Raw genomic sequence first — 23832 nt, 5'->3', positions numbered from 1 at the left:
ATTTTTCACAGAGACGGAGATTAGACGTGGCAACGGGCTGCGCAGGGAGGAGGTGCAGCCACGTCCCCGGAGGGGTTTGACAGAGGACTGGATGTGGTGTCAGGGCCATGCTCTACTCGACAAGGCTGCTCATAGCTGACGATCACACAGGTCTTTTCCAGCCAAACTGAATCTATGGCTCTGTGGTTTCACGCTAACCAAGAGCAGGGATGATGACCACCCGTGCTATCTGTCTATTCCCGTTTTCCGAAGTCTCGGGAATGAACCTGCCAGCGCCCGGAATCAGGGACGCCCAGGGGCGGGCTGGGTTCTCGGCGCTGGATTGGTGCTGCCTGCGCCGCGCGCACCGCGCTAGTCTCGCACCCCCCCGGCGCCGTCGTAGCCCTGGCCCCGCCCCCGGCCTGGCCCCGCCCCTAGCCCCGCCCAGCTACCCCTGCCCCGCCCACTCTGCGCCCGCGCCGCTCCCGCGCCGCCTCCCCCCCCCCCCCCGGCAGTGCGGTGCTGCGCCGCGAACATGGCGTCGGAGGGGATGATCCTGACGAACCACGACCACCAGATCCGCGTCGGCGTCCTCACAGGTACCGGGCCGCGCCGGGCACGGCGCTGGGGACGCGCGGGGGGCGGCCGCGGGTCGGTGCGCGCCTCAGGCCGCCCCGCGGGGTGCCCCGCCGGCCGTCCGTCTCTCCCGTGGCGGCGCCGCCGCCGCTGCGCAGGGAGCGCCCCTCCGCCGTGCGTGCGGTACCCGAAGCCCGGAGCCGGGGTCGGGGCGTGGGGGCGGCGCTCCGGCCGCCGGCGGACAGCGTGAGCAGGGCCGGCCGGCGCTGGGCAGCGCTGCCGCAGGCGGGCGGGCGCCGCAGCCGCGGGGACTGACCCGGGGATAACCCGCGCGAAGGGGACGGAGTGCGCGGGTGGGCGAATGCCGGAGGGGATGGGGGGCCGGGACGCGGCCGGGCTTCCTCTGAGCGCGGCGGTGCCGACAGTGCGAAGGCGCTGGAGAAGGGAGCCCGCGGCCGGCGCAGGCTGCGGGCCGGCAGGTGCCGGGCCTGCCTTCCCCGGGCGGGAGGCGGCCTCAGCTCCCGGCCGCGGGAATGCCCGAGCTGGGCACGCTCCGCACGGCAGCTCCTCTGGGATGGCTCCTTCCCCTCCCCCTCCCTGGCCTTTACTTTGGGGATCGGGAGGGGGTGGGTGGGGATGCTTGTGCCTGTGTGTTCTCTGTTGGGAGGGGGAGGAGGGCATTTATGATGCTGCCTCTCATAGCGCACGGATGATCCTTTAATAAACCCGTGGCACATGACCTGCGGTGGCTGCACAGAAGGGCTCCCAGAGTCGGTGCGGGTGTGACGGGCCGGGGGCTCCTCTGCCGGGGTCTCGGCGGATCCCGGAGCCCCGCGGAGCTCGGCGCAGCGGGCGGCGCGCCCAGGAGCGGAGCCCCGGGGGGTTCCGGTGTACACGGGCGTCAGCGCCTCTTCCGTGCGAGGAAGGGGCGAGAGATACCGGCGAAATTTTTTAGGCGTCAAGCTCCGTAGGTTTCACCGGGAGCCTGGGAAGACATGATTGTTCATGGAAAGCAGCGTTGTGAGCTCGCTCAGGAGTAGGAGGATGCTTGGAGTGAGAGAGGGGACATTGACGGCAGAGGAGGCCTGGAGTTAACCCTGAAGTTATTTATTCCCGCTAGCGGTGTTTAACTCGAGCGGCGCGTTCCGAGCCCGCGGCAGCCCCCGGCGCTGTTCCTCTGCCCGGTGCTGATCCCGCTGCCGGGAGCGAGGGATGGCGCGAAGGCTGGAGCCCTTCCCCTCCTTCCCTTCCTGGGAAGCGCTCGGCCGCAAGGTGATGGTGACGATAAACCGCTAGAAAAGCACGGTAGATGCAAGTGGAAATCCTTAGCGTGCTTGTAAATTCCAGGCAGTCAGATCCTTTGTATGGGTAGAGCGTGTTGGACCAGATGCAAAAGTCACATGGGGGGGTTTGTTCCCTTTGTCCCTGAAGGATAGGACATGTGTGCCGCTACCTATTATTGTAAAAGTTAAAGTGGGGAGGGAGTGCAAGCAGAATGCATATTTTTCTTTGTATTTTGTGGGCAACTTCATGGTGTGTAACGTGGGTTATTATTTTCTTTTGATCGAATGCACTACCAGGCACATATGGTGTTATAATAATTAAAATAACTATTTAGTCTCTCAATAGGTTCAGATAGTCTTTCAGAATACACTTATTTTGTACTGTAAATCCTGTTTGATCATTGTTAAACTCTTTTAACTTTGTATCATAATTTGTAATTTCATTGAGAAGAGCTTCTGGCCTAATTTTAGTATTTTTTTAGAGGAAATCCAAGAGGCATAGCCAAACAGAACAGTTTTAGTTTTTTTCACCTTAATGTGGTTGTTCTGAATTTCAGGCTAACAATTTTTGCAAATAATTATTTTTATTTTGAAAGGGGACACCTTGGTTTCTTACAATTTTCCTTGTTTGTAAACCTGAAATAAAATATTATTTTCTGCTCCAGCATCTCCTTTAACCTGGAAAGAGAAGTACTTTGAGGGGATTTGGACCCCCTAGCTGTTTCTGCTGTTTCTGCTATTTCTGCTGTTTCAGCTATGAAAAGACAAATTAAAAATGTACTCTTCTGAATTTTTCTCATAGAAATGAACTAATAATACATGCTGTTGTATGGAGGAATAAGTGTAGAAATGAAAAGGTTAGGTATATGGACTATTTTTTTTAACATTTAGAATAGCTTAGTGATCAGAAATTAGATCATTAACATAACATGACTCCTTTAGCTTTTCTAATTAAGATCATAGGCATATGTTTGTTTTCTTAGCAGTATATACTTGTGGTCTTATCAGCACAGGCATACAGATTTATGCTCTTGTTAGACTTGGTATGCTCAGTTTAGAAAATAATCAGTACTGCACCTTATGGTCATACTCAGATGGAATTTAAATTTATTTAGGAAGGAGTAACTGTTGAGTTAATTTGGTGTAAAGTTGTGTGTTTATTTTTAAATGAGGACATATAAAAATTATTTGGGCACATTGTTATTCTTATCTGTTGTAGAGACTGATGCACATGGCTCCAGAGAATACTGAGAGTGAGTAATGTTTGTCATAAGGCTTAGTTTCATTACATTGTTTTGTTTTAAGTTATTGTATTTAGTTTTGCTTGGTAGACCTCTGTGATTGTGTATGTATCTCTAGTTTCATCTAGAAACAAATGTTTATTTTTTCACTTGTGGCAGATTTGGACAGGTATAGTGGATTAGAGAAATAGAAATCTTGGTTATTGTTTACTAAAGTAACTGTGTTCAAATGCAAATTTATGCAGAATGTAGCACCTTGGGCTTTTTTTTACAGAAATTACTTGTTAATTTCTCTTATTCCCAAACTGTGGAGGTCTTTTCGTTAAGAGTCAATGATAAGAACAAAATCCATAATTAGGACGTTTCCTCAACGTGAAAGAACTGTCTTCCTGAAATCAGGAAAAATACTTTGGTGTATACAGCATCTATGGAGTTGAAGATGACACTCATGCTTATTTTTGAGTCTCTGTATAGAAAGTTGTAGAGTTAGACTTCTTTACTGAAACAGGAGGAAAAATACAACTGACTGATTACAAAACTGTGAAACTTGCGAAATACAGGGTTATGTCTTATGCACATAGGAAGCCTCACTGGTTTGTGGATAGAAATATGAATTCTAATCTTTGTGTGTTATCATTTCAATAAGTTTTCTAATTAGTGAAGAGTGGAACTGTGAAAGTGTCATATTCAGCACCAGGGTTTAATGAAGTGTTCAGATTAAAGATACTGCTCACTTAGGTTCCAAACCTAGGTTTTCCCTCTGCTACCTCTGATATGTAGTGCAAGCACATGAGCTACTAATAGAGCTTCAGTATTTTGTTGTTGTGAGTTTACTTTTATGGTAAAATGCATTTTAAAAGGGCTGTGATGCTAAATGTCAGATTGGGAGATTTTTGTGATGGAATAACAGAGTTGGATGAACAATATCCAAAGCTTTGTCATTTAAGTGTTCTGGATATCTTCTTTTAAAAATAAAACAGTCATGGAGAAAGAAGAAATGTGGGGTAGATAAATGAAAAAGAGGAGAGATCTCCACATTTACAGTAAAGGCTGGATTCTATGCATGCTTTGTGTGTACTGTTGTGCATCAGTGCTTCCTTAGTAAAGTACACGTACAGAATTACTCTGGTTGCCCCTTGCAAGCCTTTCATGTTTGGGATATCTCTAACAGAACAGTTGTTAATCAGTTACCAGTGGTGTCAGGCTGCTGGACCTGGTGTACTAAGTACAGAATTTTGTAATGTTGAAGTTGGTTAGAAAAGAGGAGAAATTGTGTGCTCTGGCCAGAGTTGAATCAATATTAGGTCATCCTTCATCCTGGTGGTGGCATCGGTAACAGTTATATAATCTGTGACCTTTCTTGTTCTGTCAGTGACTAAAGCAGACCCTTGACTGGAACCATCCAGAGAGTTCTGAATGATGTTGCCATCTCCACTAGCTCAATGGAAAAAAACATACTCTGGTTCTCTCTGGTAGTTCCTATTTTGTGCTCTTTTCCTCTCCGTCCCCATTAACTTCTTATTTGCTTCTCTATTTGTTTTCTCTCCAGTAAGCATTTAATGTAGCTGGCCAAAACTCAAGGTCTTGTTACATGTTTGGTTTTTTCAGAATATTAGTGATAAAAATTTGTCAGATTTTGGGTTGGCTAATAATTCTTCATTCAGGTTGTCTGCTTTTGAGGCAGATCTGTGAGAAAGTCCTCACCAGACATAAACACCATTTTCTGTCTTTGCTCCTCATTTTGTATTGTTTCTTCCTTGTTTAGGAAAAAACTTTCAGGCTAACTTTTTTTCAGGCCAGTTTTATTGTGTTCAGTATTGCTTTCAATGTGGTACAGCCTTTCCCTTTCATAAAGCGAGTAAGGAGTTTAGGCAAATTTCTCTTCAGATACATTGTTCTTCCTTTCTTCCTCTGTGTAAAGATTAAAACATTTTCAATGATAACTGTGGCCATAACCTACACAGTAAAGCAGACCAATGTTTCTGAATGTGTGACTCAGACCTTGATGTCCAGGTAACCCTGTAGTGTGGAAGATTACAGCCTTGCCTTTGTGTCTGAGACTCCTTAGTTGGTTGAAATGACTCTGAGCATGGACATTGTGTCTGAATGTATCACTTTGAAGTAAGCTTTCTTCTGAGATGGTTAGGCCCTTATCTACATGACAGCTGCAACCAAAGAAGTTGCCTGGGCAGATCTGAAGTTCAGTGATATGAATGTTTTGTAAAAATTATCTTTGAGGAATGTGACAAAATACTTAGGGTGTCACTATATGTTGGTCAGACTGTTTTAGAAATGTATAGGCTGTCTGTTTCCCAACTGAAAAGTCATTTGCCTCTTTCTTATTTTATGAGGTACCTTCTCATGACTTTCCTCTAACTGTTCATTAATAACATGCAAGTTGCAAGGTCTCTTAGTGATGGTGGCTCTGTTCATGCTTTGGAATTAGTGGGAAACTTTCTTACAGAGGTGCTTGTGGGAGGAGGAGGACGGACACTAGGTTTCCCAGGAGTTATCGTCAAATTGCCCTAATTGTCTAAATTGAAGTTGCTTAGTTTTTTGTTTGTGATCTGACTTCTGTCCAGAATTACACCTTATTGGGCATTTATCTTCAAAACATAGATTAAAGGCAGTACCTTCTCCTGGGAGCCTTAGTTAGAGAAATGCTGTGCTTCCATTGAAACACTCTGGATTCAGAGTAACATTGATTTTAGTCTTTCTCACCTGTAAAACTGTCCTAATGTTGAGTTTATCCATAGAAACTAGGAGATCCATTTGCCATTTGTAGCTGTACATTTTTCTTTTTGACTTTATATGGCTAGGATGATGAGCTTAATCTCATGAACATGATGAGTAAAATTGCCTCATTTCCTTTTTGTAGTCTAACTGTGCTTTACCTTTTAAACTTAGAGGAAGAAAGTCCTTGCTTCCCCCCCCCCACACACACTTTTTAGTGTATGGCATGGAACAAAAATAGGTGGCTGAAATCTCTCTGATACAGTGGACTCTTGTACTTGAAATGTAACTTGCTTGCTATAGTACTGTTTCTTTTGAATGGGAGGTAGAAACACTGAAACTAAAAGCACCTAAAGAAAGAGATGAAGTCATACATGTGTAGTTGGGAAATAATACCTACTTGCTTAAGAAATGGGCATTAATTTGGAGAATTATGTGTTTTTATAGATCAGGGGTAAGAAGTCTTGTGTACTCGGTGTTTCTTGATTTGGAGTTTACTTATCCAAATACAGTTGAAAGACTTCCATCTTCACCCACGCTCCATGTCTGTGGTTCATATTTAGCAGCACAGAGCATACCCATTACAGCATGTTTTCATTTGCTTTTCTACGTTTATATTTGTCACCTTTTCCAGTACTGCAGGAAAATTTTCCATGTTATTTACCTTAAAAATTACTGATTGTGAATTTCATGAGGACCAGCTTAGTTCTGGGATAACCTTTAGTTGGTCTGCTGGCTTTGTTAATTGGACAGTAACAGAGTATGTGATCATCAGGCCGTGTTTTGGAGAGTCTAGCATACAAAATTCTGATACACAGACACAGAATTCCACCTTTAATGTTGATTTAGCCGTAGCTGTCTGGAATTTTTTGTAGGTAAGCAATAATAGATTCTGTTGTCTGCAATTTGTGAGATTCTTATGTAACAAGATGATATAATAACTAAAAATGAGAACAAATTTTAGTTCTTGTTAGATATTTATAATGTCTTGATGTGTGAATTAAGGAAAAGAAATAATTTAAATTCTGTTCATATATGTAGATGCACTATGCAACTCTCCACTCTTACACAGAAATGGCCTTATAATTTGTAGTGTTGTGTATGACAGAATTCTTCTTGAAAGTTTAACAGAATGCCTGAAAAAGGTCTCCTTGAAGAACTGGAGGGTAATAACCATAAGGGAAAAGAGCAGGTAGCAGCCTTTTTCCTGTGGAGTGTTTTTAATTAATAAAAAAAGAGCATAGCCTTTGGCTGTTTTATTTTATCACAAAACAATTGAAAAAATAATTTAAAATTTAAAAAGAACAGTAATTGCATAAAAAGTGCTTGGGTAAAATAGACCTAATTAGGCAGTTATCTTAGAAAATTTCATTTTGCAAGTAAGAGACTTGTATGTGATGTTTTGTTTACTTGTTTTGTTTTCAAACTAATTTACTGAGGCCTATTTTATGCCTAACTTGTCAAGTGGAAAAAAATTAGCATAAACCTTTAAGAATAATCTTCTGTGTACATTTTCCAATATCCTGCAAAACAGGGCTCTATCCTACAGTTACAATGTGGGTGAATGATGTAAAGAATAAAATGCATTGTCTGTTCCCTATACTATGAAATAAGCAACAAGACTTCCACTGTCTGATTTGAATGGTTAGGGAATAGCTATGTATAACAAAACCTATTTTTGAGCAGTAAAATGTTTTTTGATATACACCATGACCTTCAAGAACTGACTCAACATTAATTTAGCTTTATATATGTTAGGTAGAACAGTAATCTTAATAATTACATACGTATTATGATGTTTCATTATGTATTCAGCATACAGATTGTATAAGTAGATCTATAAAATAAGTAAATGTATTAAGAATTGCATATGCACTTACAATCACAAGTATAGAAATACATATTTTTACTTCTTCCTTTTTAAGTCAATTATATCACTTACTATATAGTAAAGTGAAGAACGTGAAGAAGCAGAATACACTTGGGATTTGAACTATAAAATTTTTGTGTGCTTTTAGTACTTACTATGTGGTTATGAAATTGTTAGTTTTCTTTGTTGTCCTGTATATTGTAGGGAATTTATGTGGAATATTTTTCCTTTAAAAAAATCTTCCATGCATGTATTTTGTTGGTTTTTCTGGCTATTGTATGTGACTTTTGAGATCTAAAAGTGGGAAGTAGGAATTAAAGTATATGTTAAATTATATGGTGTGGTTTTATTTGGGTTTGTGGTTTTTGGGTTTTTTTTCCAGGTATTATAGTTTGGAGTTTTTGGGAGGTGGGATTATAGGTGCTTTTCTTTTTTTTTAGATGTATGTTGGAAGGGATTTAAATGCATACTGAAATCTAGGAAGTTAGTTGTTTATTCAGAATCATTTTATGGGACGTTGTATGGATGAAAAATAAAACACATTCTTTGGGAATTAAAATGAATTGCAGTAAAGTGTCTTGCAGATCTGACTCAGAATGGAAAGGCTTCTAGAACCTCTACAAATGATGCTTGTCCTTAAAAAAAAGAAATTCCCTTTATTCTTATCAAGCTGCTTTTGGTGCCATGAGATGGGCCCCTTAGGAAGGAATTGATAGCAAGACCTGAGGTGAAGTCTGTAAAATCTTAATCCATTAATTCTTGAAGAAACATTGAATATGGTACTAGTTAGAAATTCTGCAAACCAACACACTTCTACACTGCTATTTCTTACCCCTTCTTAAAACAGTTCTCATGGGATCAGGAAGACAAATCAGACTGCCAAAGAGATGTTGTTGAGCAGGTATGTATCCTTCTACTAGGTACTCACAAATCCTGTCCTGGGAAAGTGTGAGTGGCAGTAAGTTTCTGGAAAAAAAAAAGATTTCCAGGTATTCAAGCAGATATGACACAGTTTCCTACTGACATGACTCTTTCATATGATGTAGAGTAGTGGCATAGCAGTGTAAATGGTGAGAAACCAAAGGCTTACTATGGATTCCCTGTCAGAAACTTCACCTTGGAAAAAACTGGGAGAAAGCAGCAAGATGCCTAAAGTAAGTACATATCTGGTGAGAAAAATGCTTGTTTCCAGGAAAAAAAAAAACAAACCAGAAAAAAACAACCCATAAGATTAAAGGGAAAATGTAGTTCTCCTTTCCTCTTTTTTAGCAAAATTTCTTGTGTTAGTTGTATGAATATTCAAGGCAAGAATTAAATAAGCCTACAGCAAATCAAGGGTTCTTAAAATCAACTTCCTTGAAGAAATATGCTGTAAATTAAGCATAGTGAGGAAAAAAGTTGTGAAACACCTTTAAAAGAGAGTACAGGGACAAAGTGTTTCTGTAGATAATACACACAAAGCTCCAGGGATGCTGAGATGAAGTTGCAACAGGTGTTCCTATGTGTGTAACTCCTGCTGATTAAAACTTCTCATTGCTGGTACACTGATCTAATACTTCAAAATTTAATACTTCAGAACTAGAATTTAGCTGAATCTAAATCTGAGTACTTTTGGTTTTAGTAAAATGTACTTGATGGTAGGCTTTTTTAATGAGTGCTGTAATCAAGCAGACTGAAAAGTCTGCAGGGGGAATTTCTTTCCCTCCTAACCTTCTATTGCAAGAGATTCCAAACCCTTCTGGTCATGTGGACATATATCATGGCATTGAGTTAACAAAATAAAGAAAATAAGAAGCCAGTAAAAGATATGTAGAATAAACCAGGAGACTGAGGAGGGTTTCGAGACTTTTGAGAGAAACCTCTAAACTTTTTCAAGTAAATGTGACTACAGGGTAGTGCTGTATGACATAATCCTTTGGAAAGAAGGCAAGGCACAGAGCTTTAAAAATTTGGGAATGGTCATATTAGTAAAATGTATGTGGTTCAAGTTGGGTATGTTTGAATCCATCCAGAATCTGATGTTTCAGAACCTAATGTTATTTTGAAATCTATTTTTTAGGAACGAGCTCTGTTCCACAGAGGTAGGTAAGCTGTAGAAGATAGGAAGGTAAGCTGTGAAGCCTTAAGGTCTGATCTTGCAGTTAAATTCCAGCATGGTAAGAATTAAAGCTGTTACCAATGTCTCCAGTGTGCAGGACCTTCTTATCTGAGTGAGACTCAGGTTTTTTTCCTAAGCATCAAAAATCAAAATGGAAACTCTAAAGTTTATGTTAAAAGCTGATGAAAAAAGCAACTGATGAAGAATTTCCTGTGATTGTTAAGCTTCAAGGAAGCTCACCTGCCTGTTCCTATTTCTTTATTCCAAAGGGTATAGCTCTAGTTTATGCACAATGGTTTCAGTACATGACTTTTCTCTTTGGCTTGGCAGTTGATCAAAGAGAATTAGAGAAAATACTAGTTGTCATTTCACCATTGTTATGTCAGAAAAGGGTTCAAGTAGACTTTCTGTGAGTGCTTTGATGAACAGAACATCTTTCTGGAAAAGCCATCTGAGGCAAATTTCTGTATAGCATTAAACTGGGACATCATGGATTATCTTTAATATTAGAAAAATCTTTTAATTCCTTGATAGCATGTCTTGTATTCCATTATTGTTATGTGTAAGTTGCTGTGAGGACTCATCAAATCATAAGGGAGATTTTAGATGTGAAGTAGTAATAATTTTCAGTATTTCTTACCAGAATAGTAGCAGCTTTTAGTATACCCCAGAATAATTTTAGCAGGTCTTCACATTCAGATGAGTCCTAGGAACCTTTTTTGCACTGAACAAACACCCGCTAAAAATGTTCTACCTTTGCTTCAGCCTCCAGAAAGTAAATTCAGCTGTGCATATGAAAACTACTTTAAAATGAATGGTTGAGATCTTATTAGCATCTAGAAAGCAGCTAATGATTAGGCCACATTCAAGAGCTTTTTCAGTGTTTTAGATGTTGGGAAAACATCAGCCTGGAGCCATTTGAGGTGATAGTAAAATACATATTCTCATTCCTTCTAAGTACAAATTTAAACTCTAATACCCCCTAGATGCTGACATTCCAACTAGCAGCCATTGAAGAAAACAACCCCTCAGATGTAGAAATTCCCTATATTTGGATAATTAGGTACTCTCTCAATTCTTCAATGATAAGTACACAATTAAAAAATATTTTGTTCTGTACCTATGTAAGACTTTTGACTGTAATTTAGTAGGTTAATTTACCTTTTGTGATTTCATTCAATGTAAGTAAAATCTTTGATATCAAGTGCTGCTGCTTTAGAGAAACAGATCTTGGTACTGGGGGCTTCACCTGCAGACTGCTGAGTGTGTTTTGCCTCACACTAGCTCAGAACCCATGGAGTGAACTCAGTAACTGTTGGAGTGCATTAGGTGCACTTGTGGAGTGCATCTCGTTTAGTTTTGTCCAAAGTGAATTCCACATTCATACTTTGATTCTTCATTGCAGTGTGAACCAAAGTGTGGTAACTGGGGACTCTTGGGAGACAAGTTAAAAGCCACATTTTTGGACCACAAAAAACTAATACAGACACACTGTTGTTTTTTGCCTCCACAGGGTTGTGTGTGCCTTTTAAAATTCTTGTGCATGCCAGAGGGGTCTTCCTGTAGGTAGCAATAAGGAGAGCTTCCTAGAAATGGAAGGTGACCAGGAAGACGCTGGCTCTTGAAATGCTCTTGCGCATTTTGTGAAGGTGATGTGGGTGAGGGCAGAACCTTTGAATATTTGGATACTCTAGAGAAATTTAGATGTCTTTTGTTAACTAGCCTTGAAATGACTCTTAAGATAGCACAAAATTCAGTAGTATGTAGAAGTATTTCAAGTGTCCAAAACTAGTAATAGAATTACAAATTTTTATAAAAGCTATAGCTGAGGAAATGACAGAAAAAGTATATTTAAATTAATCCTTAGTTTGAACAGGCCCTTCTTGTACCTTGTATCTGACTTGTCTGTTAGGAAAATACATGCAGCACCCTTTCAGGGATTTTATCTTCCTGCATTCACTACATCTCAAGGTGAGTTACTGAGAGAATTTTTATCTGGTGTACCAGGCAGTCTGCTATAAGTGGCCACTGCTTTAGAACCCCACAGGACTCTGTCCAGGTTTAATCTTGGGTATGATTCTATCATCACTCTTCTTGTTCACTGCCATGCCGTGCTGTGCTGGCATAACCTGTTGTGTGGCTGTGCAGACAGGGAACTGAAACAGCTGAAAACTACCCTGCCAAAAAAAAACCCGGATCTTCTTGAGCAGAATCAGTTGTGGGATCTGGTTCAGCACTGAGCTCTGCAGACTTCTGCTCCTGGAGGTGAATGGTGAACAAGGCTGGCAATTTTTTACCTCTATTGTAATTTTTTTTTTTTTCAATTCTGTTCTGTCTTACTTCTATCCTGCCATTTCCATTTCTTTCCTCTGTGCAAAACAAATTTAACTGGCTAACCTAGTGGAAAAACTGCTCTTCTTTTGAGGAATTAGTTTACTGCTGCCGGAACAGACTGAACAACTTGGCAAGAGACCTCAGGAGTGCCAGTTTGAGGGAGGAGCTGGATTGTACAGGTAGGATAGGAAAAAGTGGGAGATAGGACTTCTGTTTTCTCAACACAGCTCAAACAGATGTAATCATGTGCTAATTTTGTGTAGTTCACTTACATAAATTGGGAAGGCAGTCTTGACACTCCTTTATTTGGCTGTGTTGCCTCCTTCCATGCAGATATTGCTTTGTCAGGCCAGGTGTCCTCTTGGTAGTATTTACTAGCTTGTGCTCATGGACAAGCAAAGACACTGCCTCTGCTCAATAATAAGCAGTAAAAAAAACATGGTGAAGAAAGAGAAGGATTTGCCTGTTACAGGAAATTTTTTTGAAGAGAGGGTAAGTCAAGATATATTTTTCCATTTTGTATGTAAAGATATTTGATTCATGTAGAAGTAGGAGAATATGAAGGCTGTGCTAGGCATTTATGCTTAGCAAAGAGCTGAACATCTGAGAACTTGCATGGTGGGTAACTAGAAATGCTGAACATTAGATTCCTGCAGTGTTAAATTTGGGAAAAGGTAAACACTATGTTACACATTATCAGGCATGGAAGGTCATTTTATGAAGGTATTAATTTTTTAATAGTTAAAATTTCTAACATTAGTTTTTCTCACTTATTATCTTGACTATAATTTGCCTGAAACAACTAATTTGAAGACTATATACATGTAATTAATATACATACCCACATAAACATTTATTATAGTGTATATCAGTAATTAAAAAAAAATAAAAGTGGCACACTTTTGCCAGTTCTGATTTCCCTTTTGCTTGAGGGATTTCTTTGGCACCATTCAATCTGTCATCTTACTTGCACTCAGTATAGTTTTCTAAGCCTATCTCTAGCTCAGTCTAGCTATTATGCTAACTTGGAGGCTGCTGGCCTGATATGTACTAAATGGCAGATGATGTGCTACTGACTTATTTTTCTTCTGTTCTTCATCAGTCTGTATACCAAGTACTTAAAACATCTGCATGCAAGATCATCATGTAATTTTGTTTCTGCCCTGCATATCTTCTTGCTGATGTGAACAGAGTCATTACCTTTTTCTTGAGTGGGCTGTTATCCATGTGATTGATGGAGGTAACTGGACCAGCCAGTCAAAGGCATCAGCTGTTTAGGTAAGTCAGGCTTTGAGATTCTTGATAAATATCAAGAATCCCCCTTAAAATGGGAGAGGGTTGGGGGTGAAGATGAGGATAGATAATTTAGTTGTATAATTGTGGTCAGTGGACCATGTGCACTTATTTAAGTCTTTAACTGCAGCTCAGAAGCCTGCTGGTCCATGCATTTGTCTAATATGTGTTTTCATGGTCTCCATGGCTACTAATTATGTACAGACCATGATTTTGGTATTGAAAGGCAGTGTTTTGAGATAAAGGTGGCTAGCTAAACTGAGTTTTGTAAATTGCAAATGTAAGTAACATCTTCAATATTAAGGTACATCTATAGTGGAAGTGTGATTTTTGAAATAGCAGAAAATACTGAAATGCTGTAGTCACTGTAAAGGTGTCGCTATAGGACACAAAGGAACACACGCTCACACCGTTCTCAAGGTGAACGAGAGAAAAAAAAGGCCGTTTATTTTCTGACTCCAACATTTATAGTTTTCCAAAAGTGACAGTGGATTGGAGGGTGACAGTGGCACCTCTCCAATGCCACTGGTTAAACTAACAGTCTATCAACTCTCTCCTCCTCCATAGAGGAATGCAAAACAATAAGTTATTTACAGAAAGTGTGTGAGAAAATTCACTACAAGAATGTCAACATCAGAAGGCTTAGAGAATCTTAAAAACTCAGGGTGACATAAAGGCAATCATAACATAAAAGTACAGTTTGGCTAGGAAAAAAAATTAAGGATTAATAATAAAAATGGAATTTTACAGGAAGTGTGAGAAAAAGAAACTATAGAAGGAATTGATAACCACATTATGTAAAATCAAAACAGTATTATAAAGGACAGCTTCTAGCAAATAATATAGAAACCAGGGTTATACAAATGAGGTGTGAAGGCTGTTAATGGACAGCAGACAAGCTCAACAGGGAAAACATTTGTGTGCTTAAGGATTATGCATCTGTAGGTATGTGCAAGCATCCTATTCACTAGAAAAAGCTTAACAAGAGGAAAATTAGCAAATTGGTTTTATGAGACGAATAGAGTAATAAACAAAATATCCTAGATGTTCATAATCCCAATAGCCTTTCCTTAAAAGTCCTTCACTGAGCCTTATTCAAAGCTGAAAAGTATTGAATCTTTTAGCAATTCTTTATTAATATGTTTTTTACTCCATTGTACCAATAGTGAAATTAATCCCACCTTGAGCTCTCATCTGTCCACGAGTTCTCATTTATCCCAGCAAAATTATTCCTATGTATGGTAAACAAAATGTGAACTGATCCAGATGATAGTATTTTGCCAAGCCAGCTTTCAGTGAATTTCTTTCAATTTACTATGAGTAAATGGTTGTGCCCACACAGTAGAGAAGGGAACAAGTTGCTGCCAGTGTAAAGAAAGTAGGATTTTTTTTCTTTTGCTAATAATGCATGAGAAAAACTGATCTTTTGCCAAGACATTAGTGGCCCATGTATTTGGGAAGCACACTGTTGCCAGGCCTTCAAAACTTTTTTTTTTTACTGTAGTTCACTTTTATCAAAATCAGAAGTTACATTCTTTGGAAAGATTGCGTGGATACGATTACAGTTTGTAGCCTTGTGCACCACCCATTGGCCGCTGATTTCAGTTTCAGAGTCGGTGACCTGAGGCTACATACAATGCTCCAAAACTCAATTACTAGTCATTCACTTAATCATGCTCACAGAAGCATATTCTGTTTGTGTGTCTGTAGGATATTTTTCTTTTTTTGGGGTGTGAAGTGATTGGCTTTCTAGTTTTGAAGTAACTGTGCTACTTCTGGTGATGTCTGGTTGATCTGTGAATCTGCTCCTGCATTACTAATGTCTCATCTTCCTTCAGGAGACCATCAGATTTTGTTTATTTTCATTACTTTTCTTTATTAACCTGTATAGAATTACTGGATATTTGTTTTGGTTTCAGAATTTAGTTACAGCTCTTATTACAACTGATAAAAAAAGGGAAAAGTTTTGAAAAAAGGTGAAGAGTTTCAGCCATTCCTTCTCCCCCCTAAATCTCCTCAACATGGAGCAAGATGTTACTACTTTCTTAATGACTGCAACAAAAGAAAGCATTAAAAACCTTAGCTCTTCTTTAAAAACAATGGAAGATAAAGATGTGAGGCCAACAGATTCCTTTGCTGTTATTTTCTTCCATTTCTGACTTTTCATCTTTGTATTTGGTGTAGATTATGCTGGCTAAATATTGGAAATGGCTTTTTAGTGCTTTTCTGCTATTTTTTGCATTGGAAAGACTTTTATTTCTGTTCTAGTGCGAGTTTTATTCTTTTGTGAATTGACAAAGGCATACTTTCTTTGGGACCAACTGTAAAATCTTTTGTTGCCTGTAACATGACAAGTCATACTGAAATCTTTCTCAGCAGTTTTGTTTTCTTGTTTTTTTTTTTTGAATGTATTTGTCTTGATACCAAGTTTGTTGATCAAATACATCATATATCTAATTCAGATTATTTTTGATGTTAGATGAAAAAGTCAACCTCTTGAATGCAACTAGATTGAGGGTTTTCTTACAGAATTTCTATTAAATGTAAAGTGCTTATTTTCTTGCAACTTTTAAATTTGTACCTGCCAGAATTAACACCTGTAATCTCAGGATTTCATTATCAGGTCAACAGTCATAATTACCTTTGTTTTCTCGTTTCTTTTTTACTTTTTTTTTCTTAAATCTGACAGATAACAAGGCATTTCTTCCACTTTGCCTCACATTCCTGAATGACTTCATAGGCAACTCTGTGAAAGGCTTTTCCCGTGGCCCATCTTTCCTGTATTAGAATAGCTATGAGAAGAATGTGTTTTCTGTCTATAATTCCTTGTAAATATTACCACTTTTGACCATGGTTGTTTCTTTCAAGGCTTTTTTTCTCTGCTTTTCTTTCATTTTGCAGCCAGTGGTCCTTCTAATAGTCTGTTGTCCAGGAGGATATATCTGGAGAATGTACTGCTTTAATGCTGTACAAAGGAAGTAATTGAAAGAAATCACTAAAGAATATTGTGGTGGGTTGACCCTGTGCAGCAGCTGAGCCCTACCCAGGGGCTTTCTCACTGTCCCCAGGCAGGAGGAGGGACAGAATTAGAAAAGCAAAGGTGTGGAAACTTATCAGTTGAGATAAAGGCAGTTTAATAAGTGAGGGAAAGGTGTGTGCCTCACTGAGATCAAGCCAGACATAGCCACTGCTCTCCATTTACCAAGCCAGTCATCTCCGGGTGGAAAGTTTTTGTTAGGCTGGTCTCTGTCTTCTGCTGAATTTTTTTTCTACCTGTTAGCCAGAGAGTTATAAAAGTCTAATTTTCCTTTGTATGTGGCCTTCTACCAGACAAAAAGCTCCAATAAGAAATTGTATAGCTTGTTCTGCAAATCTATCTGCCCCCTTTGTTCAGGAATACAGGCATTTTGTAGATCAGTGCTAGGAGGCAATGCCCCACTGTATGGCTTTGCCATCTGGTACACATCCTCTAGGATGAAGAAAGATTTTTATGAACATTTTTTGTCTGTTTACATTGTTGGCTTTTCTACAATTGGTGAGTAGCATTTTTACTTCTCTCATGTGTGAGCTGTTTGTAGTTGATGAAAAAGCTTTGGTGATTCATCTCCTTTTCTTGTCCCTTCAATGGATTCAGAAATGGAAATTCAGCTTCTATACTTTCAAGGAGTTTCCTTCATAACGAAAAAACATATACATTTTAAGTGTAAGTTACATTTGAGTCAATATTATATGTTTGCAATGTTCCCCTGATCTGTTACACAACTATCTAATGCCAATTACCGTGCATGGATGATGCATCTTAAGATACAAACGAGTTTTTTTAAAATTTTGTAAGTGAATGTAATTGAAGAAAATCCTTTCATTGAGTGCCCAAATGTGAATATTTGAGTAAGGATGTGGTTTAAAGATATTTAAAGCTCACAGTACTTCACAGCTTGATATGGTTCTGTGATTTATTCTATATTAAATGCAATTTCAGATACTAGGTTGTGACTGATAACATTATTCACTGTGCATTAAGTTCTTTCTGCCAAAATACATTACTTATTTATACATTATGCAGGGTTTTTTTATTACTTTATTACTTACTTTTACGTAAGTACTTTGCAAATGCTCAGGTAAAGAGGTAATCTTGAAACTTATGTGCTACATAGACTACATAGTAAAAAAAAAAAGAGTTTTTACATCTCTGGGGACAGGAGCCAGCACTCAACTGATATGCAAAGTCCTGAAATAAACTTGGATTCTTGTATTAGCTTGGACTCACTCATAATTAACTTTGGCTACTCCAGCCTGACTTCTAAAATATATCTTAAAAGGTAAAAGCCACCCATTGGTTATTTAAGAATTTCAGGAGAACTAGTATAATGTAATGTAAGAGTTAAGACATCCCTAGAGGACACAGTCAATTTGAGTATTACATGAGATGTCATTTATTAAATATATATATAACAGTCTCTGTATCAAGGGCCTACATATCATTTATAAAAACAGAATTTAGCAGTTGAGAGATGCTCTTAGAACACACATGATACTTTTATTTCAGTTTTTCTGTTTTGAAAGAGAGTGGTTTTTTAGGATTGTTCTGTGCTTGAATATAGTTTCTTACTAAGCCTTTTCACATCAGGCAACCAGGATCAGATGTGTTGAAAGCATTACATGGACAGAGCTTTGTTCTTGGACTTATTCTTTTTAGTTCCTTGTTTTTTTAACTGAATATTTTTGTATAGCGTTGTTAGCCGAATAGCTAATATTCTGCTCAGTTTGTCTACGCTGTTTTAAGTGAATGCCCATATGAACTCACTAGTCTGTTCAAATTAGCTAATTCAGAGAAGTATAGTCTGTACATTTGAATTTCATAATGTATATTTTCGTGTATACTTTGCTCTAAGAGGGTCAATAAGCTTTGGATTTTCCCTCACTGTCTGTCATATTAATATTACCAAAGCATTACCTATCTGGATGAGGCCTAAAATGCAGTCATTAAACTAAAGGGAAGACATGATATTTAAAAAGAGTATTCTAAAAGTAATAATTATGTATTCCTTTGGTAATTAAGGTTTGCAAACCTCTTAATTTACTGAAGCACTAGTAGTCTACTGGAAATTACATACATGGAATAATACCTTTTGCCTTCCTCTTACATCTGAGTGTTTACTTCTGGCTGCATCTGCTCTTGCTCCAGGGATAAGAATTTGAGATGGGAAGTCAAAGAAGCTCCAGTAGTTTTAACTTAATGTGGTACTTGAAAGTATGTAACAGTTTCTTAAAAAATGAACAAACATTTCGCAATTCATTTTATCATATTGATCAACGTTAGGTGAACATTGCCTTTCTTGTGTGTCTTAAGGGTGGGCTGAAGATTTTTGAATGAAGACAAACAAAAAAATAGTACATGATCCAAAAGATGCAAGTTGCAAAAAAAAAAAAGGAAGAAAAGCTGCAGTTGACACAAGAAGGTGGCTAGCGTTAACATATAGTGTGATAATGGATGTCAGGGGCAGAGGAGGGTGTTAAGTCATTGTTTTAGACTTGTGAGGTGGATTTACTAGAGTTTGTGTGTTCCCTAAGCAGAGAATATTTTGTTGATCCAGTAATTTGGAGATATTTTGGTTGCTCCAGGGAATGCTGTATTAAAAGTAGAAGCAGCTTTAAATATTCTGTAAAATGGAATGCATTGCCTTTATTCTCTCTGTGGAGCAGTGCTATTAGGAGCTATATCCCTAGTTACACACTTGTGAAATTAAAAAAAGCTTTATGGCTGGAAGGATGCCCAAATTCTATGAAATCTTGTATTTCTGAAGAGAGAGATAAATATTCAATCAAAACCAGGTATCTGTAACACTTTGCAGGCTAGATCCAAAGAGAGACATCGATGTGGTGGTGCTTCAGTGCCTTAAACTTTAGTAGTTTGGAGCATGTGGTGGGAGGGAAGAGAACAGGGTTCAGATGTTTGCATTTTGAACTATCAAAATGCTTCTCCTGTTTGCTTCTCCTGTTAAAGGGCAAGTAACAAACAGAAATAGTCCATGGAGCATGGACTAGAATCTAGGTCTTCTCTCCCACTTGAGCACCCTGGTTATTAGGCTACAGTGTGATCCTTGCTAATTGTCCAGATGCCATAGCATTTTAATTCTTAGCTGGGTAGCTACCTAGATTTAGCAGACAAGAAGCTTGTTACTATCCATCCTTTTAGTTTCCTAATTAAAGTGCTCTTCTGGGAAATAAATGCATGGGTTTGAATCTCCATATGCTAACAGGGAATTAAAGCCAAGTTCCTTGCCTCTGTGGTAGTCTCTGTAATCCAGTATGTATCTACAGGAGAAGCTGTGCATTGGTGGTCCCAAGCCACTTGCAGACCCCTGTGCACCTTGCAGTGCTGTTCCACAGCCCCTTTAACCGTGTGCCTTTCCCAGGGGGTGTGTTTGCTGCCTCAGGTGTCACCTCTGTGTTACCTTGCACATGAATGAGCCTCCTAGCGTGGCTTGGTGCAGCTTCAGCCTTCTATTAAAATTTCCACCAGAAAAATTAACTGCATTTATCATCTCTATTTCTAGCGAAATCCTGTGGTGTTTGTTGGATTACTTTGTAAAGGACTTGAGGGCCTGAATTTTGCTTATATGCAAAAATACGTTTATTACATGCTGCCAAGTGTTCAGACAGTGAGATGAGGAGAAAACATCATGCTTATCAAGTATTTGGATATGGTAATAGCAAGGAACACTGTTTTTTGTTGCCATTTAAGTAAAAATATCTAACAGTTAGAAAGATCTGGGGACACCCAGCCTGGATGATTTATTAACACATCTGAAGGAGTAAAGCTGCTGGACAATTAGATTTCCTTTCAGTTGTTTAAGTTAAATAATAATAAAAAAATTTTCTTTAATGAAATCGAAATAACTAACTGCCTGCTTTACTTAAGGATTTTCTTTCATGGCTTCTCTGATGCAGTCTTCTTCAGTGTCTTCTCATAAAAAAATTATTTGGGTATACTTTAAGATTGTAGCAAGTAGGAAAAACATGTTGGGTTGCTCTTCCCACCAGTCTTCCCCACAATCTTGTTGACATGCCATATGATTAAAAAAAGAAGAAAGAAAAAAATATTTGAAATCAGTTCTCCTCCCCTTAGTTTGCCTTCCTAGATAAATAATTCCATGGTAGTTCATGGCATTTTAAAATTATGTACACTTAGTATTTTCACAATTATCATTTTCTATCCTAATTTTTTTGGTAGCAATGGTTGTATGCAAAATCAAAATTGAAGTTACTCCAAGTGATTGGTGTCAAGTTTTTTGGTTTTATGTTTTGGTGGGGCTCTTTTGGTCGTTGTTTGCTTGGTTTTTTGTTTTGTTTTGTTGGGTTTTTTTTGGTGGTGGGTTTATGTTTGTTTGTTTCTTCTTGAAAAAACATACTGTGTTTTTGCTTGTTTGCTGGACTTCTTTTAATCTGATAAGGAAAATAGTCCTGAAAAATACAAAAAGTGCTGATATGACCTTGTCCATATCTTAGCTAGCGGGTGTCTTTAGAATAAGATGGTACTGCATCATAATTTCCTGATGAGTTACAGCATCATGATGGCATGTGCTCCCACTCAGAATCTATTTTAAGAAAGGACAGAAGCACTTTCTTATAAGTAATCTCGTACTCAAAAATACTGGATTGGAGTGAAAAAAGTCTACAAAGTAATAATGTTCTTTCTGGAGATCAAAAGAGAACTAATGGAAAAGTAATTATTTAATCTGTATAGTTAAAAAAAAAAAACTTAGCAGAAAAAAGCTTCAGCAGCATAATCTCTCCCTTTAATATTAGTCTATACATCTGTCCATATAACAGATTCACACAGCAGAAGAAATACTAGACTTTCTCAAGGAAATTCATGTCCCACTTAATTATGCAGAACTTTCAGAGACTATTTAATGTTTAACACTGTAGTGGCCGTTAGAAGTTGCAGCCTGTGATTTGGAAATTATCATTAAATTTTCTGTGTAACACAGTATCTGATCTCTATGCTAAATGTGCCTATTTTGATACTGGTTTCAGTTTGTCAAGAAAATGTATTTCATTTGAGCACAATGATTGTAAGGGGCAAGTCTTAAGAGGAAAACTCTTCAGGATTCTGTAAATACTGACCTACTCTTGGATAACTGTGTTTTCCCAGAATCTAAGGATCCTGAAGTGTTTGAGGATACTCTGTAAAATTAATGTTCATTGAATTTGCCTTAATAAGGTGAGCACAAGTTTTTATAAACCTGTTAGTTCAGATTAGTTGTATTTTAACCCAAGATCTCTATCACTCAGCTACATTCACTGTAAACTGAACATAGAAAATGTTTTGTTATAGCCTTATATTGCACTTAGGAAACAGAGTAGCTGAGTACTTCCATTATACAGATTAGTTTTAATACAAGAAGAAAAACTAGTACAAACCTAAATATTTTAAATCATGAGCTATAACATTTTCTGGTGGACTAGAGTATTTTTATCTTCTTTCTATGCTGTTTTCCTATGAGCTTCCTATTTTCTGAATATAGGTAATTCAAGTGTGCTATTAACACATTTGGAAAATGGAGCACAAAGGGGACTGACTTCACCTAGATTGCTTATTTTTGCATTAACAAAATGTAGGTAAGAAATCCTTAGGTCTCTGCAGTCTTCACTTACAAAATTAGGATTCTGTATTTAATGAATGAGTGCAGTGAATATGTGTGTAGCAAGAACTGCATGATTAAAAAACAAAGAAACTTCCGAAAGAAATTTGACCTATAAAGCAGCATTACATTTTTAAGGTTTAATTAGTGGGGATCTGCTGTGAGTAAAAAAGGGCTCTTTCTTTGGAAATAGATATACCAGTTTTGCAAAGCATTCTTTTCTATACATGTAATAAAATAATCTCTCTGTAAGTATTGGAATTCTACATAATTATAGGGAATACATATTTTTGTGGCAAGCTCCTTCCTAGCAGCAGGCTTGACATGTTAGTAATTCTGGTGGAGGTAGTGTACTGATTCAAATCCAATCAAGAATTTGAAAATTACTTGGAGGATGCAGTTTCTCCCAGGTCTCCAAACAGTATGGTGTTTTGGTCATGCTCATTTTTGTGACCAGGTAGCCTGTAAGCTAATTGTTAGGTTTCTGTTTAAAGGTGCATTGTACACAGAATACTCACTTCATAGCTTCAAAGGAAAAAAACCCAAATAAACAAAGCTCCAAAACTATACCAAAAACATGAAGAGGAACATTTCCTTCATGACTGACAGAGCATTCAAGTGAGCAGAACACAAATGAAAGCATATTGGAGATAAGATTTTTGAAACACTGTAACACTGTAAGTGCAATAACTTGCTTTATTTAGTATGGTTGATATTGATTTTTGTTCTGTTCAACAGTTAATCTTTCAAGGTTTACCTGAGGTATGGAAATGCCGTTGTTTTCATCTTCTGTAGAAGTGTAGCTTGAAAAACATTTCTTGTTTACTGACACTGTGTATGGGGGTACATTTCTGAATCTCAGTTTCAGATAACATGAGTACTGTGTAACAGACTGTAGTGGGAAATTGGACTTCCCAGGAACTAGGGAATCCTGGTGAGGTCAGCTTGTTAACCTGTGCCTCTTGAATTGGTTGCCTGAATGTGAGTTAACAATGTTTGTCTGATTCCATTGTATCTCAGTCAAGCTGTCAATAAGTCAGAGTTCTTGTATGTACAGTTTTTTAATGTGAAAGAGAGTATTGCCTTCTGAGAAGTCTCCCTCTTCATCTGAAAAAAATTGAGCATGCACTTTGACTTATTTCAGTTTCCACTAATAGGATAAATTTCTGTTTTCCAGCCTGCCATTTTTAAATTGAATAATATAAGTAATCTCCTCATTGGATTGTCCTATCATAGTTTAATGTCCATGTGATATGTTTTCTATTTCTCTATTTAGACTAGAAAAATAAAACTAATATCCAGGGTCAGAGAACACTTATTTTTTCTTTTCTTGGTGTCCAATAGGAAAATGTAATTCCAGTACTGTCTCAGACTAGAATCAATATTGCATACTACCATGTTGTAATAGGCATTAGAGTTAGTTACGTAGCATTTTTGCTTTTCCCTTTCTTGTGTCTCAGTTTAACCTCTTATTGAAACACAAATAAGACATATCTTTTCAGGATTTTTTAGTCAATAGATCTTTAGATAATGTATTTATAGTTCTATAATTGTAACACTTTGGTAGCCATAATTTCATTTAATAGTATATCAATGGTAATGTTTTGATCAATTTATGTATATATTTGTGAAAAATCTTGCTATTTGTCTACTTAGCAGCATGTTTTCTTTTTTTCAGCTTGTGTTTCCTATGGAAGAGGCTTTTGCAAGTGGGAACTGTTATCTTATTTTTGAACTCTTTGGTTATTTTCAATCAAGTTTGATAGAGGAATAGCAG

The 23832-nt window shown here is 38.3% G+C and overlaps 1 protein-coding gene across 20 annotated transcripts in view; it reads left to right on the top strand.

The window, feature by feature from the left end:
• Positions 1–493: 493 nt before the first annotated feature.
• Positions 494–23832, top strand: part of GPHN (gephyrin) — a 271026-nt gene continuing 247687 nt past the window's right edge. For all 20 annotated transcript variants that reach the window (XM_066551468.1, XM_066551466.1, XM_066551464.1 and 17 more), the window contains exon 1: positions 494–578. In XM_066551468.1, coding sequence (XP_066407565.1) covers positions 515–578 — 64 coding nt within the window. In that variant the 5' untranslated portion in view covers positions 494–514. The remainder of the gene's footprint in view (positions 579–23832) is intronic.

Source organism: Molothrus aeneus, chromosome 6 (assembly GCF_037042795.1).
Source record: "Molothrus aeneus isolate 106 chromosome 6, BPBGC_Maene_1.0, whole genome shotgun sequence".
NCBI classification, from domain to species: domain Eukaryota; kingdom Metazoa; phylum Chordata; class Aves; order Passeriformes; family Icteridae; genus Molothrus; species Molothrus aeneus.
This window is presented reverse-complemented; position numbering and strand designations above follow the sequence as displayed.